This window comes from Musca vetustissima, unplaced genomic scaffold (genome assembly GCF_032173495.1).
Source record: "Musca vetustissima isolate MV318-11 ecotype Yass unplaced genomic scaffold, APGP_CSIRO_Mvet_v1 utg107060, whole genome shotgun sequence".
Lineage (NCBI taxonomy): Eukaryota > Metazoa > Arthropoda > Insecta > Diptera > Muscidae > Musca > Musca vetustissima.
Window position 1 is genome coordinate 85129 of NW_026889147.1, and position 17911 is coordinate 103039.

General features: G+C 34.1%; 1 protein-coding gene across 1 annotated transcript in view; it reads left to right on the forward strand.

Annotated features, from left to right (window-relative positions):
• The window catches only part of LOC133336859 (uncharacterized protein DDB_G0290685-like), a gene marked incomplete at its 3' end in the record, with an annotated part of 41593 nt that overhangs the window by 7971 nt on the left and 15711 nt on the right, over nt 1-17911 (forward strand). Inside the window, exons 3-8 of the mRNA XM_061545132.1 lie at nt 3413-3472; nt 10634-10794; nt 10859-11170; nt 11328-11471; nt 11586-11680; nt 15131-15428. Of these exons, the coding sequence (XP_061401116.1) occupies nt 3413-3472; nt 10634-10794; nt 10859-11170; nt 11328-11471; nt 11586-11680; nt 15131-15428 (1070 nt within the window). The remainder of the gene's footprint in view (nt 1-3412; nt 3473-10633; nt 10795-10858; nt 11171-11327; nt 11472-11585; nt 11681-15130; nt 15429-17911) is intronic.

Sequence of the window (17911 nt, forward strand, 5' to 3'; positions counted from 1 at the left end):
AATATCTTTCCTCAATATCTTGTTTTGTTGTCGCTGTGATTTAGAAACCGCTACACGGTCTTGTGTGATTTTGATATCATTTGATTCATCATGGTTTTTAGATTATGTAGATATTTTTAAAATAATTTTCAGGTGTGTGTATGTCATTAATATAATGAAAATATTGATGTAATCTGCTATATTTTTTTATTTTTCACATATTTCGCGAATATGTGCAACTTTATCGTGATTATTATAATATATTCATATTCTTATTTTACGGAGGAAGATATATATCAACGTTTTTGGTCAATATAATAAAAAAAACATAGATGTGCCACAAAAACAAAAAAGCTGATTTTTTGAAAATGGAATATTAAAAAATTGGCAATATTGCCCATATATAGAATGTATTTACAAAGAAAAACCAGCATTTCATTATATACAATATCAGAATATCGCCAAGGGGAATCAGGTAAACTATAAAATAAAACCAGTGAGAGGAGCAGTGTAGTCGAACTTCTATGGATCTATATTCGACTAGAAAAATGCGATTCTGGTCCATTTCGTTCAATAAATATAATTAGACTACCATAGAAAACTGCAGGTGTCGTCTTTGGAAGTTAATGAACATGGCGATAATGGTAATACTAAACAATAGCAGAATAGGTGGAACCCAGAAAATATTTACCAAAAATATTTACAACAATTCAGAGGTCAACTTATATTGACCCGCTAAATATTGACCGATTATCATGAAAAGCCATGTTTGTTTCTGGGTCGTATCAATTTCTCCGTGTACAATTTTGTTGTGTTCTTGTCAGAAAAAGACACAAATAAGATTTTTGGTCCAATCATCTCCTAAATATTAACCGATCAGTACCAAACCGAGCCGAACCGATGGTACATTTTGTGAGGCTTGGTCCATAACGCTGTATTTACAAATTATAATGCACAGGCGGGCGAATAAGCTGTCTATTTCGACTCAGCTAGTCGAGATATGGCGATCGGTATACTAAATGGCATACTCAGTAATATTACACTGAGCAACAAGATTTTGGGGAGAGTGGAATTTCTTATGTGAACGAAAGGCCTTGGTGAATATATTTAGAATTCAGAAGGCCCGAAGTTGCTATAGGTCAAGTTTTTGAGTTATGGCGTGATGAGTTATGTCTTTGTTTTCAGTTAAGCGGGTTACTTTCGAAATGATATGCCTTCAGTCAAATCGAATAAATATTTGATTATGAAAAACTGTCGGATTTGTCCTATGACCTCACATTAATAACATTTATTTGTGAAATGGAGAAATTGATGCTTAAATTCTCACACACATTCGATTAACACACCATTTTAAAACCAGTGAGTGATGCAGTATTATCGGACTGTGCCGACCATATGATAGCCTACCCAACTACCACTGAGCTCTAAGTTTCTGCGACATTTGAACTCTCTTGGCCGATTAGATGTCAACAGCTCCTCTGCGGCGTCTTTTCTGAAACTTGTTTTCCGGGAGTAAAAATATTCTGAGCCCCCATAATATTCAAATTTTGTTATTTTATAAAAAAAGTTTTGTGGAGTTCGGCTTATAATTATGGGGTCTAGTGCGACTAGAAAGCAGACAAAAATAAAGTTTTCGCTCCATTTAAATCCCGAAATATCATCTGATCGTCAACGAAAGTTATAGGCGTTATCCTTGTGCATAACTGGAACCGCATGTACAACCTTCTTGCCGTCGGCTCTAAATGTATGCATTCTAATGTGGTGGTGGTAAAACTAAAACAATATCAGAATACATAGTCACCTGTAAAATTTTACGCATAACTCCCACATCCAGCGACATACCCCAATATAGTTGGTATCAATTTAAAGACCAAACAATTCTCTTTGATATAATGTCGACTTCTCGGGTCAATGTCTTTCAGGAGTAAATGTATACACACCAGAATTTTGCACACAAAAATGGTGTCCATTTGACCCGATAATACAGTTATGCTTATTCTATGGTCAGACCCCTTTCTCTGTGTAAAATTTCGTGATGTTCGGGTCATAATTGTGACCAGAAAAACAGACAAAAATAATGTCCATTTCATCTCCTAAATATTTACGTATCATTACCAAAAACAATATGGACCTTCTTTGGTCCATAACTGTGGCCTGTATCGTGTTTACAAATTATAAAGGGCAAACGGACGGACACACATGTCAAGATCGACTCAGCTATTCGAGATATGACGATTGGTATGCTTTGAGATGGGTATAGGACCAATATTCGTATGACACAATTTTTTTACAATACCTCAAGTAGTTTGAAAGTTGTCGCACAAGAACCATAGTCTAAAATTGTTAATTTTCGGAATTTCAATCTACAGCATCAATAGATGGCGCTGCGGTCGCAAAATAGTAAAGCAATATATATAACATTGTCCATATATGGTGTAAAAAAATAACTTTCATGTTTAAAGTCTTCTTATAAAATACCAGAATATCTATTTTTATAATTTCTAACATTCCAAAAATACAGCTACCCACATTATTAATAAGAATTAACTCCAACTATGACTTATGAGGTTCCATGTAAAAGTGTTCGTCCACAACATGTTGAAGCAAACAAATAATTTTCCTTTATTGTTAATGTGAAATTTTAGACGATAACCACCACTGGTCATTAGTTTTATGGGTCGCAGGTTTTGGACACCAGAAAAAAAAGGAAACAATAACAAAAAACATACTTGTGGTATGATGATGATGACCACAATGTTTATACACGCTGATTGCTTGAATGTGGGGCTGTTGACGACGGCGACGACAACATACACACCATGTTCTACATATTGACCATGTCATTTGTTTGGTCATGTCAAAAAAGCAACGACGGCGAAAGAAATCACAAATAAATAATATGCACCTTTATATTAGTGGCTTTATAAATAAAAATCCTTTGTCCTTTTCCCACTTGGAGAGATATGGGACACATTTGTGGGTGAAATATTTTTTGGGGAGTTTGTGTTTTTTTCTGGGTTTTAGTTGTTGTTAAAAAGGTTCCATGAACTTAACTTTTTGATTTAGTTGTTAGCCGGCTTTGTGGGATAATACACGTGTCCTTCTGTTCAAAAATATATTTTCACTCTTTGACAGTTGTAATCAGTCAGTCAGTCTGTGCGCTAAGCAAGGAGTCATTCAGTCAGCCAGTTATCATTAGTGTTGTTGGAAAATAACATTTTTTGTTGTGCGCTTGTGTGTTCATTCGTACATTTTGTTGAAGTTGTAATTATTTGTTGGAAAATTTGAAATAATGTATATAATATTTTAGTGAAATTTACATTAGAGTTGATTGATTGTTTTTAGTATTGATTTGGTTGTAAAATTGTAATTTTTTGAATAATGATTTTTTGATTAGCTTTATTTTAATTATGTACATTTTATTTACTTACAGTACTACCAATGAATGGTCAGCTGCCAAATGATAGTGCCCGTAAACGGCGTGGAAGCGATGGTAAGTTTGGGTGAAATATGTGAAAATGATTTGACTTAAATAAAAGATCCACGGAATAATATTGTATGTTTACGCCCAATAAATATAGAAGATCAAAATTTGTTCATAATGCAGATAAGAATGTTATCAAATACCTTCTGGCCTTCTATTGGAATTCCATCGGGTCAACTAAAAATACCAAGAAAATTATTTTACAGGAGTATTTCTGATGCTCCTCTAGACAATTATTGTCTTGAATTATATACATAATAATTCCAATAGAAAACCATTATAATTCCAATAGAAGACTAGGAATTCCAAAAGAAGACCAGAAGGTATTTTTATACGAGATAAAAATATATTTTTATAGAAGACCGGTAGTTTCTATGAAGACCTTCTTCTTATATTTTAAAATGAAAAGCTGAACTTCCCAGGCGGGCTTCTTTAAAGAAATCCATGTGGTTTTCCGACGGAATACCTACTATAGGCCTTTTTATGGAATACACACAAATCTAAGTTAGAATGCCCAGAAGGTATTTTTATAGGTTGAAGGCTGAAAGACTAGAACGACTTTCTACAGAAGACTAGAGGGTCTACTTATAGAAGACCAGTCTTTTTAGAAATCCATTGTGGTTTTCTAACGGAAAACCATACGAATTTTTTATAGATAGTATAGTTCCTACTATAGGCCTTTTTACGGAATACGATCAAATCTTAAGTTAGAATGCCCACAAGTTTTTTTTAAGACTTGAGGTTGAAAGACTAGAGAGACTTTCTAAAGAAGACCAGTAGGATTGGGCCGTCTTATGAAAGAGTAAAATGTGCAAGTGGTAAAATGCTTGGGAAATAGTTTTTTTAATCTCTGCATTATCAGAGGATTGAGGACAATTTTATTTATTTTCTGCCAAAGCAAAAGTTTGACAGATAAATATTTTAAAAATCCCCAAATTACCAGAGGCTCAAAAAAAGAACCCCTTAAAATTGACGCATTGACAACATTTTTTAAGAAAAAAACCAATAATCCAGATTCTTAAAATATAATTCCTCAAATAATCCCTGCATTACCAGAGGCTTGGAAAATATGTCTTCAAAAATCTCGTCCTGAACCCGAGGCATAAAGAAAATTTTTTTAAAACACTTAGATAGCCACATGTTTTGTAAAATGTATTAAATAAAGCAGCTTTAGCAGGATAGAAAAATAATCTTCAAAAAATCTCCACATCATATTTATTGAAAAATTCCTAAACGACATTCAGATATTTTCTTAAAAATATCTCTTTGTTGGCGGAATTATTAAAAACGAATCCTTCAAAGCATTGCTTCCTTAACAAAGATTTTCAAAATACTTTACTAAAAATCCGCACTAAACTAATAAGCCGGAAGAAAGTGAATTCCACAAAGAAAACCTCGGCTTGAAAAAAGAGGTTTGAAAATAAAATGTAAAAAAGTTTCGACATTTCCAGCCTTTAAAAAATATTTCTGAAAAAAAGTCCTCAACCCCTTTTCTTACCAGAGTTTTCGAAAAAATGTTTCATTAAAAAATTCTCCTGGTTTTTGTAAACCAAATAAAAAAAAATATATATATATCCTCCCCCGCATTATCGGGAGCTTGAAAACTCCCCTAGCCATGAAGAAGAATTATTCCAAACACCTGGATCGATCGAGTTTTTCAAATTGTTTTTAATAAAACAGAATATAGAAAAGTGCTATTCCCTGTATTGATAGAGGCTTGAATAAGGTAATTTAAAAATTCCGGAATTATTTCCCGAAGATTTCCTAATTAGAAGAAGCTTAAAAAACTTATTTTTCAAAATACTACATTAAAAATTCCCATTGACCAGGCTTCAAGAAATTAAAAAAATATATATATGCTTGCCTAACCAATATCCTTCAAAATATTCGTTAAAAGGGTTTTTTTTAGCAAATACGCTCTAAGGTAGGCTAGAAAGAGAAGTCCTCAATGAAAACCTGGGCTTCAAAATATATTTAAGTTTCGATATTTCCAGCCATTAAAAAAGATTTCTGAAAAAGATATTCTTATTCCCTTGTCGTATCAGAGTTTTGAAAAAAATATTTCTTTAAATAATCCACGTTTACAAAAGTCAAATAAAAATTTAAAAGACAGATTTTACAATTATTCTTACTGAGGTTCAGAAAAACAAGTTAAAGAAATCAGTGGCTTATTAGAGCTCAGAAATAATTTGTCTTTAAAAACTGCAAGGCTTAGTAGAGACTCGAAACCCATTGTTCAAAATATCAACACCTATCCAAAGTCTTTAAAAATTGATTCCTTTTAAGAGACTTCATAAATATTCAATAATTTATCCAGGCCTTACCAGTAGGCCTATTCTGTAACTTTTTAACAACATTCGATATTGTTTATTTTACAACAATTTCATTTGTTTGTTTTGTTGTTTTTACAATAACAAAAGAAATTTAAACAATATCGAATGTTGTTTAAAGTTACAGAATAGGCCTACAGGGCTTAGAAAAATATTCTTTCATTAATTTTTCTTTATGAAATCCAAACCCCACGAAAGATTTAAAAATACATTGTTTATGAAATGGGGGATTTGAATAATATTCTAATATCTAAGATCAAAGGTCTTACAATACATCCCATATTCACATAGCAAGATTCTATATTGTTAAGAATGAAAAAATAAAATAGAACATATTATGATTTTCAGAATTTATATATATTCGATATTAGGTGTAGCGCATATATTCAAATTATATATGTAGCGTAAAGATTAATTGAGTTAATATACACTAATTTTCTTCTACATATATGTATCCCCTTTAGTCACCTTTATTTGGTTAACATTTCCCTAATAACATGCTTTTTTTCTTTGGTAATGGTACTTAATGATTGTTAGATAGTTGTCATTACTATTTTTTATTTATTTATTTATTTATACACTTAGTTAAATATAAGAAAGCGCAAAGGTCATTCGCTCTTTCCTTTTTATTACACACAAAGAAACCCATGCTATTATATACAAATTAATTCGTTTAATGGAAATTCCCAAAAATAGTTGTGGAAATAATTTCAATTGTTCTAGGCCAATGAATTTACACGAAACACTTTTTTAAAATAATTGAAAAAAAAACGACAAATAACAGACATTGTAGTCAGTTTGTGGCACGTCATGTGTATCAGTTCTCATGGGAAATATTAAAACAATTAACGAAATTAATTTAAAGAAATTGTCAATTTATACTCAAATATAAACGAGAACATACACAATTTGGAAACTACTAAAAATCGATGATCTATGATATTAGTTAAATTAAAGTTAACAGTCTTATAAATAAATCCATATTTTAAAATGTCGTTACAGGAGAATATTGGTTAAAGAAAATAAAAAAATGTTTATTTATTAATTATATCGATTAAAACACTCACAAGTACACCCAAACGTATACGTAATATACATAAGTCAAATATAATATAATAAATAAGTCAAATATAATATAATAAATATATAATAAAAATAGATAGAAAGATATAGATTCTACATTCTCTGAAATATTTGTATATGAACTTAGATTGTAGATTCGGTTAATATTATTTTTGGTATCTAATTTATGTAAAGAGATTTTCCTAAAAATATTTTTATATTTCCTTTAAAGCCGTACAATTTCCTTCTAAAAAAGTACAAAGTTAACCAACTTCGTGTATATCGGAATTTTAAAGGTGTAGCCACAATTGGCAACAAGTATAATTGTCGTATAAACACACCAAAATGAGGTGTAAATTACAGCCACATCGGTTGGAATTTACCCCTATCAGTATCATGGACGGACGGGGCTGATCATATGATACCCTACACAACTACTTCAAAAATTTAGCTTTTTGCGATATTTACATTCTCTTGACTAATTATAGGTCAACAGCTCCACTTTCTAATCCTGGAATAATTTCCAAATCCGGTTTTCCTGAGGTGAATATTTACGCCGTAAAATAAATATTTTGTCACTTAAGGTATTGGTTGATTTGACCCTCAAAATATTGATCGATTATCATTTGCAGCCGTTCTAAGTATTTGGTCAGATCCCCTTCACCGTGTAAAATATGTGATGTTGTGCATATTATAACAAAGTTTTCGGTTCATTGCACCTACTAAATATAATATAAATATATAAAAATATAGGCGTCCTTCTTGACCATAACCGGATCTTCATGTAATATTACATAGCGACCAGCGTAATCTTTTGCGTCCTATAGAGGGGTAATAGTAATACTAGACATTATCATAACACATAGACACCTTTAAATATTTACGTATAATTCCTACATTCGAGTACATATACTGTCAACTTATTCGATCTTTGCCAGTTTGGGGTAAAAATGTACCCCCCAGAATATCATTTTTGTCATTTTTCACTGTAAAATTTCGTTAAAGGCCTCTTGGATACTATACTATCAACTTCTCGGCTCTATGTCCTTCAGGAATAAATATATACGCTATAGAATACAATTTTTTCATTTTTCACACAAAAGTCAGGGTCCATTTGACTTGCTAAATATTGACAGATCCTTATCAAAACAGGCTTGCTTATTCTCCGGCCCTATCCCCTTCTCCATGCAAAAATTCTCGTTGTTTGGTCCATAATTGCGGCCTCTGGAGCGACCAGAAAAACCGACAAAAATTCAGTATTTGGTCCATTTCATCACCTAAACATTATCCGATCTTTACCAAAAGCAATAGGGGTCTTCATTGGGCGAAACGTTCCTACATGCAAAATTTCGTGAAGATTGGTCCATAACTGTGGCCTGTATCGTGTTTACAAATTATAATGGACAGACGGAAGGACACGCATGTCTAGATCGACTCAGCTAGTCGAGATATGAAGATCGGTATACTTAAAGGTCGGTTTAGGAACAATATTTCGCGGCGTTGCAAACTCTTGGGGCTGCACAAAAGCTATAATACCCTGACAACATAGTTGTGTAGGGTATATAAATACCTAAAATTCTTGGGACCTTAATTATGCTGCTATATATTTGCCCACACACAATTTAATATATGTGATGTATTTCAATAAGTGTGTTAACCAACAAGAATCCAGAATTCAAAATTACGGCCTTCTTGAATGGACCATAGAAAGACATAAAATGGGGTGGTGCCCTTATGTAGAGATTACATCAACAACATGTTATAACTGTGAAGAGGTCGTTATGTTCGACCTGAGCTGGTCTTTAAACACTAATTCAGTTTGAAAATACGCCCAGTATCATAAAAAGTGAGCGAGACCTGTATATGAGGTATACCTCAAAATGAACACTTTTTTTATATTGAATCCTGGATTTCTTCTGAATAATATATAGCTAAAACATTTAAGATGTCAGAATTCGGAACTATCACTTGGGACCTATTGGGACCAGAGGGTGGAAGAAGCTGGACCACGTTTTCTTTCAAATTTATGTTTAAGGAACTTCAAAGGACCCATCAAGAACTTGGAACGTGCCAAGAGTGATGGGGTGAATTATTTGTTGATTCTAATTTTTTTTATTTTCAAGTGATAAGTGATGGGACCTATTCCATAACGTACATGTGTTTATCTTAAAATTTATGTTACTCCTCTTGGAAGCATAGGTCTTCGACAAAGCATAGTCATCTTGCTTCATTAGTCCTTGTGTTACTTTCGTGTTTTTTATTCCAGTTGAGTAAATGATTGATCTGCAGTCATCTCTCGCTGCCTAGAGAGAAATAATGCCTCATTGAATTTTTGTAATGATTGTGGTCCTGGCTAATTTTACCATTTTCTTATTCTTATTCATTCCCATTTTGTGTTACCCTCATGTGTTGATACAATTAGAAGGCCAGGATCCTTCGGATGCTTCTTATATCGAGGTTAGCCTTTTTTTACAAATATTCGAAATCCATGTTTTATTGCACTTTATTATCTTGTGGTATCCCCCTTGGGAGCATCGGGTTTCCACAAAGCATCGCTATCTTATTCCGTTAGTCCTTGTGTTAGTTTGATGTTTTTTTATTCTAGCTGAGAAAATGATTGTTCTGCTGTATCCTGCCCTAGGTGATGGACCAGTCATTTATCGTTGCCTAGAAACAACAGTTCCTTGATCATTGTGGAATGGTTGGGGTTCTTGCTTATTTTAGTATTATTATTTTCTTGTGTGTGGCGCTATCTCTTGTCATTCCTATTTTGTGTTACCCTCATGTGTTGATGTATGGACCTATTCCAAAACCTAAATTTGTTTATCTTCCAATTTTCTTCTGTTACTCCTCTTGGGAGCGTATGACTTCCACAAAACATTGCCATCTTATTTCATTAGTTCTTGTGTTAATTTAGTGTTTTTAATTCAAACTGAGTAAATGATAGATCTGCCGTAGCCAGCCCTAGATGATGGGGCAGTCATCTATCGTTGCCTAGAAACAACGGTTCCTCGATCTTTGTGCTGAAGTCCCTGCTTATTTTTAGTGTTGCCATTTTATTCTGTGTGGCGTAATTTCTAGTCATTCCCCTATTGTGTAATCCTCATATGCTGATGTTGATACTACTAGAAGACCAGGGTCCGTCGGATGTTTGTGTGAATGCACTTGGAGGGAATGTGCCCTCCCATTTTAAAATCCGATCCACCAGACATCAATCTCTTCAAGGGTTTCCCCAATTTGTTTTTTTATTTAAATTAAAAAAAAAATCCTTCTACTTTTTGTTGCACCTTTTCGAAAATTTATTTTCCTTTCGTCTAATAAACAACCTTGAGCATTGATGGCGATAAAACTTTCACTTTTCAACCTTTCTCACTTCAACTTACTTTTACTAAAGAAATTTATAGTAATGTCATTTTCATTGCTTTCAATGATTGCACTTGAAAACAAATTTCATAAAAATTCTCGATGAGTATTTTTGTGGGGCATGGAACAACCAATCCAACAAATATCTGCAATTTTTGTTTTATTTAAAGAAGTAGTCAGCGTGTGAAATAAATCACAAAATAAGTTTGCTAAAAAAAACTTGTCTTGATTGACATGCAAACATGCAATAAATAATAATTGAAAAACAAGAGTTTTTCACAGGCAAAGACACTACAGGCAAGGCGAGCACAAAACTTTAAATTAGTTCTCGCGCTCAAAGGACTTTTTTGTTTTTGGCGAAAGGAGCAATGAAATGCTAATTTTGTTCATTTTATTTTCTTTGTTTCCTTTGTAGATTTCTCAGTCAAGTTATCGACCATACGAATATGGATGCACGAAAAGGAAATTGGCAAATTAACCCGCATTTTATGGGCTGGTCAGGGAAATCGTTTAAGGCAACAGGCCAGTACCAATCCAAGAGTTAAACGATTTCTAGCAGCAGTGCCTTATGTGATGGTGAGTAAAATATTTCAGCATTTCGATGACAATAATCATGTAATGTATGTTGTACATACCTTAGAATTCCATACGCGATGTCCATCAAGCTGTTATCGATAATAACTTGGAAAATCTGCAGGCCCATTTGGAACCGCCCGTACCACCTGCCCTGGTAACATGTCGGGATGCCAATGGCTTAAATCTCATACACAAAGCGGCGGGTTTGGGCCATGCCACAATTTTGGAATATCTGATCACCACCTGGCCCGATGGCGTACATGAGTGTGATATAACCGGCAAAACCCCATTGCATTGGGCTGCCAGTGCCAAAAATAATATGCGCTGTTATACGCTGCTCACGCAAGCTGGCTGTGACGAAGAAGCCGTTGATTATGTAAGTTTGTCACTTTTGGAAACAATTTTTAAATTAAAAATCCAGGGCAACAAAATTTTGATTGAAATGTTTTGTTTGACACTTTTCCCTCTTCCTGCTCCATTCCTTTTTGTTCGAATGACATCGCCAATTGGTTGCGACTTAAATTATAAAACAGAAAATGAAAACGCCTTCATTTTATCGCCATAAACCGCATGAAATTGAAAGGGCGTTTCTGACGTATGTACCCGAGTCACCACGAGTCTCCCCAGATGTCGCCACAGATTGGGAGGCCCTAAGCGATGACAGTGGTGATGGTAAGGTGAGTATACCAATGGTTTTGTTTCTGTGATTTTATTTATTCAAGGTGAACTGAATTAAAAATAATTTATTGCTATTTTATTTGTTTTATTTTTTTTTAAAAATTTGCCCTCAGAAGCCCGACATTAAAATACCCGAAATGAATGGTTTTGGCAGACATTCAAATACGGAAAGTAATGAAAATACATCGGAAGCCGAAATGACAGAGGGGTAAGTAGTGAATGTTTATTTTTTAAATAAACTAAATAAATCATGACCTTGATCAAAATAGATCAAAATTGGAAAGTCCAAGGCCTACCACAGTAAATCGAATTGGTTTAGTAAAATTAGGTTTTTATTCAACATTGTCACCTTTGCTTCAAAATATACCTAATTTCCGACGATCGTATTATGTGAGTGTGTTTTTTATTCCATCTGAGTAAATAATTGATCTGGTGTAGACTCCTGCCCTATGTGATGGGGCTGCCATCTATCGTTGCCTAGAAACACGGCTTCCTTGAACTTTGTACAATGGTTGGTGTCTTTGCTTATTTTAGTATTACCCTTTTCTTCAGTGTGGCGCTATGTCCTGTTTCCATCTGCATGTTCATACATGGATGGTCATTCCGATGCTTCTCATATGGAGGTTATAAATATTCGTAATCCACTTTGGAAAAAAATAATAATTGTTCTTCTTCCGCTGAGAGTAATTTGGGTCTTTGAGTAAAATACACTTGGTGGGAATGTACCCTCCGATGTAAAAATCGGGTCCGCCAGCTATCGATCTTTTCCATACCACATTTTCGACAATCTGTTGATCTATCAATGATCTTAATTCCAGGAAATAATTGATCTGCTATAGCCTGCCCTAGGTGATGGGGCATCCATCTATCGTTGTCTAGAAACAACGTCTCCTTGAACTTTGTGCAATGGTTGGGGTCCTCGCTAATTTTAGCGTTACTATTTACTTCTGTAATTCCCATTTTGTGTTATCCTTATGCGTTGATGTTGATACCATGCTTCTCATGATACCATGCTCTCATATGCTTCTCATATGGAGGTTACAAATATTCGTAATCGACTTTTCCGCTGAAATTTATTAGTGTGTTTGTGTAAAATGCTCTTCGTGGGAATGTGCCCTCCGATGTTAAAATCGGGTCCGCCAGCTATCGATCTTTTCCATACCACATTTTCGACAATCTTTTAATCTATAAATGTTCTTCATTCCAACTGTGTAAATAATTGATCTACTGTATCCCAGGTGATGGGACAGCCATCTATCGTTGCCTAGAAACAACGCCTTCTCGAACATTGTGGAATGGTTGGGTATCCTTGCTAATTTTAGTGTTATTGTTTTCTTATGTGTGGCGCTATCTCCTGTCTCCATCTCCATGTTGATACCATTATAAAACCAGGGTCCTACGGATTCTTCTCATATGGAGCTTTTTTTTACAAATATTCGTAATCCACTTTGAAAGAGTTTTTTTCTTCTTGCGCTGGGATTAATTGTGATGTTTTTGTAAAATACACTTGGTGGGAATGTGCCCTCCGAAGTTAAAATCTGGTCCTCCAGCTATCGATCCTTTCCATACCACATTTTCGACAATCTTTTAATCTATAAATGTTCTTTATTCCAACTGAGTAAATAATTGATCTGCTGTAGCCAGCCCCAGGTGATGGGACAGCCATCTATCGTTGCCTAGAAACAACGCCTTCTTGAACATTGTGGAATGGTTGGGTATCCTTGCTAATTTTAGTGTTATTGTTTTCTTATGTGTGGCGCTATCTCCTGTCTCCATCACCATGTTGATACCATTATAAAGCCAGGGTCCTACGGATTCTTCTCATATGGAGTTTTTTTTACAAATATTCGTAATTCACTTTGAAAGAGTTTTTTTCTTCTTGCGCTGGGTTAATTGTGATGTTTGTGTAAAATACACTTGGTGGAAATGTGCCCTCGGATGTTAAATTCGGGTCCGCCAGATATCGATACTTTCCATACTACATTTTCGACAATCATTTAATCTATAAATGTTCTTTATTCCAGCTGAGTAAATAATTGATCTGCTGAAGTCTGCCCTAGGTGATGGAGCAGTCATCTATAGTTGCCTAGAAAAAACGGCTTCTTCACCTTTTACAAGGATTGGCGTCTTTGCTTATTTTAGTGTTACTCTTTTTTTCTATGTGGCGCTATATCCTGTCTCCATCTCCATGTTTATACCATTAGAAGGCCATGGTCCTTTCTATGCTTCTCATATGGAGGTTATAAATATTCATAATCCACTTTGAAATATTTTATTCCTCTTCCTCTGGGTTTCATTAGGATGTTTGTATAAAATAAACTTGGTGGATCGATGCATTCCAAATCACATTTTCGACAATGTTTTGCTTTATCAATATTCTTTATTCCAGCTGAGTAAATAATTGATCAGCTGTAGCCAGCCCTAGGTGATGGGGTAGTCATCTGTCGTTGCTTAGAAATAGAGCCTCCTTGAACTTTGTGCAATGGTTGGGGTCCATGCTTATTTTAGTGTTACCCTTTTTTCTTTTTTGTGCCGCTATCTCGTGTTATTTTGAAATGCAAAATTACTTCCACTTCGAAAAATGCGGATATGACCTTTAAGATATCTTAAATTGAAGAGGTCAATATAGGACCATGACCTATATGATATCATATATTAGTCATGGTCCTATATTGAATTGCTTATTTTTTTTGGAAGAAGTGTTTCTGTCCCCTGCAAATGCCAATTGCTGTCTCTATATTTTAGAAACAATGCTTCCTCGAACTTTGTGTTGTTTGGGTCCTGCATTTTTTGGTTTTACCATTTTCTTCTGTGTGGCGCTGTCTCATGTTTTTCCCATTTAGTGTTGTGCTTCGGATACTTCTTCATAAACTCATCCTAAGGAAGTACATTTTAGAAACAACGTCTCATTGAACTTAGTGCAATGGTTGGGGTCCTTGCTTATGTTAGTGTTGCTATTTCTTCTGTGTGGCGCTTTTTCCTGTCATTTTGTGCTATCCTCATGCGTTGATGTTGATACCTATAGAACGCCAGGGTCATTCGGATTCTTATCTAATGGAGCATTTTTGAAGATTACGCTTTGAAAGATGTTTTTCCTCTTCCGATTGTATGTGTTGTAAAATACATTTAAAGTTCAGATCATAATTAGGTACATTTTGCTAAAAAATTATATCAGGAATTATTAGAAAGCTTTCTTTGCAATTTTCTTATCAAAAAAGAACCCTTGATAATCGTTACTTTATTGAAAATACCTCAACCCATTTTAAAGTTATTTCAATTTTCCCAATACTTGGGTTTTCCGTTACGAACTGTCGACTGGGACGCCATCTATTGATCCAGATCGAAATGGCAAAAACGAAAAATAGAAGGTTTACTTCAATGTTCAATAACTTTTGAAATACTTGAAATAAGCGGGCGAATATTAATATTTTTTGGTAGGGAGATTTGTTACCATATACGACTACAAAATACCAAATTGCAGCAAATTCGGTTAAAAACGGCCTCAAAAATTGGTGTCGTATGAAAGATACGAACTCTAGCTATTTCGATATGGACTCATAAGTTTATAAAACTAAAATGTATTATACCATTTCATTCAAATATAAGAGTTTACAAACCATAAATATAAATCTATTTCGTATTCCGTATCAAAACACAGTGCGAGTGCTGCCGATGATGATGATGCCGGTGGTGGTGGTGATGATGAAGCCCTAACCGAAGAACCAGAAAAAGAAGAACCTGCCGCTGATGATGAAAATGGTGAAGAAGCTGAGGCACCAGCCGAAGATGGTGAGGAAAACGAAAAACCAGCTGAAGATGAACAACCTGATGAAGATGAGGACAATGAAGATGATAAGGGAGGAGAGGAGGAAGAAGAAAAGCCCGAAGAAACAAATGAAGAAACCCAAACAAATGAAGCTGATGCTTCGGACGATAAAGATGAACCACAAGATGAAGTAAGTACTGTGTTTTATAAATTGCTTGTTTGCTTTTGAGATAAATGCACCCCTTAAGATTAAAGTTAGGGCAAGAAGTATGTAAATACAATATTTAGGAAGAATATTATAAAACCAGAAGCTTTGACATTTTTTTAAGAAAATTAGCTAGGCCAAAAATAAAACAATAAAAGCTTTTATTATATTATAATTTTTAATCATAATTTATTTCGTTTTTAATTTTGAAAGAAACAATTGGGATTATTATATACAAAACAAAAGATTGTGCGAAAGAAATAATTTTGTAAATATTAAAATTTTTTGTTATGTTAATAAAAAATGCTTGAAAGCACCATGATCCTTATGCAAAACAAAAAAAAAGCTTTTCTTGATTGTCTAATTCCCATAACCCACAATGTTTTACTGACAAACATATAATAATAAGAACAAAATGAACTTAAAAAATAACAACAAAATATGATCTGTTAAAAGTAAGCCATTGTCGGCCTTGATTTTACTCCCCCCCCCCCCCCCCTTTTGTTCATTTTGTTAAAAAATTTCCTTTAATTCTATTTTAAGATGGTATAAATTCGTTTAAAATGTGGATGTCTTTAAGCTTAATATATGTTCTAAAATTTAAAGTAAAAGAGAGAGTGAGATAGAAAATTTCAATATTCAAATTTTAAGCAGGAAAAGGCACACTAGCAACACTAAATAGAAATGATTTAAGAAGGTGAGACACTATTCACAGCCGTTTTGGAATATCCTGATATCTTGTCTTTTTCGAGCTCTCTTCAAGACTGTAAAAAACAAACAATTTGTCGGTTTGGATATGGAGGCTATGTTAAAACATGGATCTATAATGATAATTGTCAGCCTCCAAAACCCCGAAGTGTCAAATTAGAGCCTTCTCGTTTGAAAAATGCGGCTAAAACCATAAAAATACAAAAAAAAAAATAGGCGGGGCCTTTATATGACGGCAATGTCAAAACATGGACCTATAACGACCAGTTTCGCTTGGGAAAAGTGACTAATACTCGAAATACCGAAAATTGCGTGGGATCTTTAAATGGGCCTACATTTATCATTTCCTGCATAGATGCCAGTCCATAAAAATCTGGCATGTCAAACTACAGCCAACTCAGTGGAAAAATTCGTCTAAATCTTTTATAATACCGAAATTGGGTGGTACCATTATATGGGAGTTATACCAAAACATGACAAAGTTCTGCATATATGAATTTCTCCCTTCAAACACCCGATATACCAATTCACAGACCTTTGTATGAAATCTATACCGAAATGTAGACCAATATACCCTATTTGCAATACCAAACACCTTAGGAGTACTAGCAATGTTAATACAAAAAATTTCTGTCAACAGTCGGATATCGCTAAATCGATTTTGACCAAGAATATATATTTTAGAGTCTCCGATGATTTTTTGTAAAGGGAATGACAAATTTAATATACACTCCAGCTGGAGGAAGTGATATTTTCAGGAACTACATTTCATTAGAAATGGTATCGAATTCCTCTCCAAAATATGTTACACCACATTGCGTAATCTAACAGTGAAAGGTCTTGGAAATATTGGCGACCTATATACCGCCTACTATTCTTGCCCTCAGATTAAATATATAGAAATATCGATACAAAATGTCTTTGGACCAAATCCATCTACCTGACAGTTTCTAGTGGATTTACAATGGTCTCTCTGGTTGATTGGTGCGATTGATAACTCTGAAATGGAGTGATATATCTTCAAAACTTATATAAGGACTTAATATAGAGCATATCTGTCCACATCTTCTCCCACTAACGGTCAACGTTTCGATGAAAGCGTATTATTAGTGACAATATGATCAATGTAGATCTTGATTTACCGACTTAACAAATATTTTACAAATTTCCCATCAACAGGGCCGAAATTGTGCACCCTCTACAAAAAATCCAGATTTATCATATGTACATCTGTGAAATTTCTAAAATTTTTTACTATATCAAACTATGGGCCTATATATATAAAATCCTCTGCGACACTGAAATGCCAAATTACGCCCACATCGGAAAATGGGGATATGCCATTTAAAATATCTTAAATTTAAGAGGACGATATATGGTCACTGTCCATTTTTTATTTGCAAGGAGGTTTTCTATCCCCTGAAAATGCCGAATTGCTGTCACTTTTGTCAGCAAAGGTCACTGAAGATTCCAAATAAAAAAATGGGCGAAGCTCTACATGGAACTATATCAAAACAAATGATCTGTACTACAAAATTTTACTTTCATATCATTCTCTATGAGACCAAAATACCAGATTCAGATAAAGTATGAACCTCAGGCTCTCAATTTTCTACTCATTTTCTGTAATTGGATGAGCCGTACTAGGCTGTGACAAATAATATGACCATAACACTTCGTCAATAGATATCCAACTAAATAGGACGCGTTTACATTAGTTTCCATTGTAAAACTATGTTCCACATATTTCTCGCCAAGAG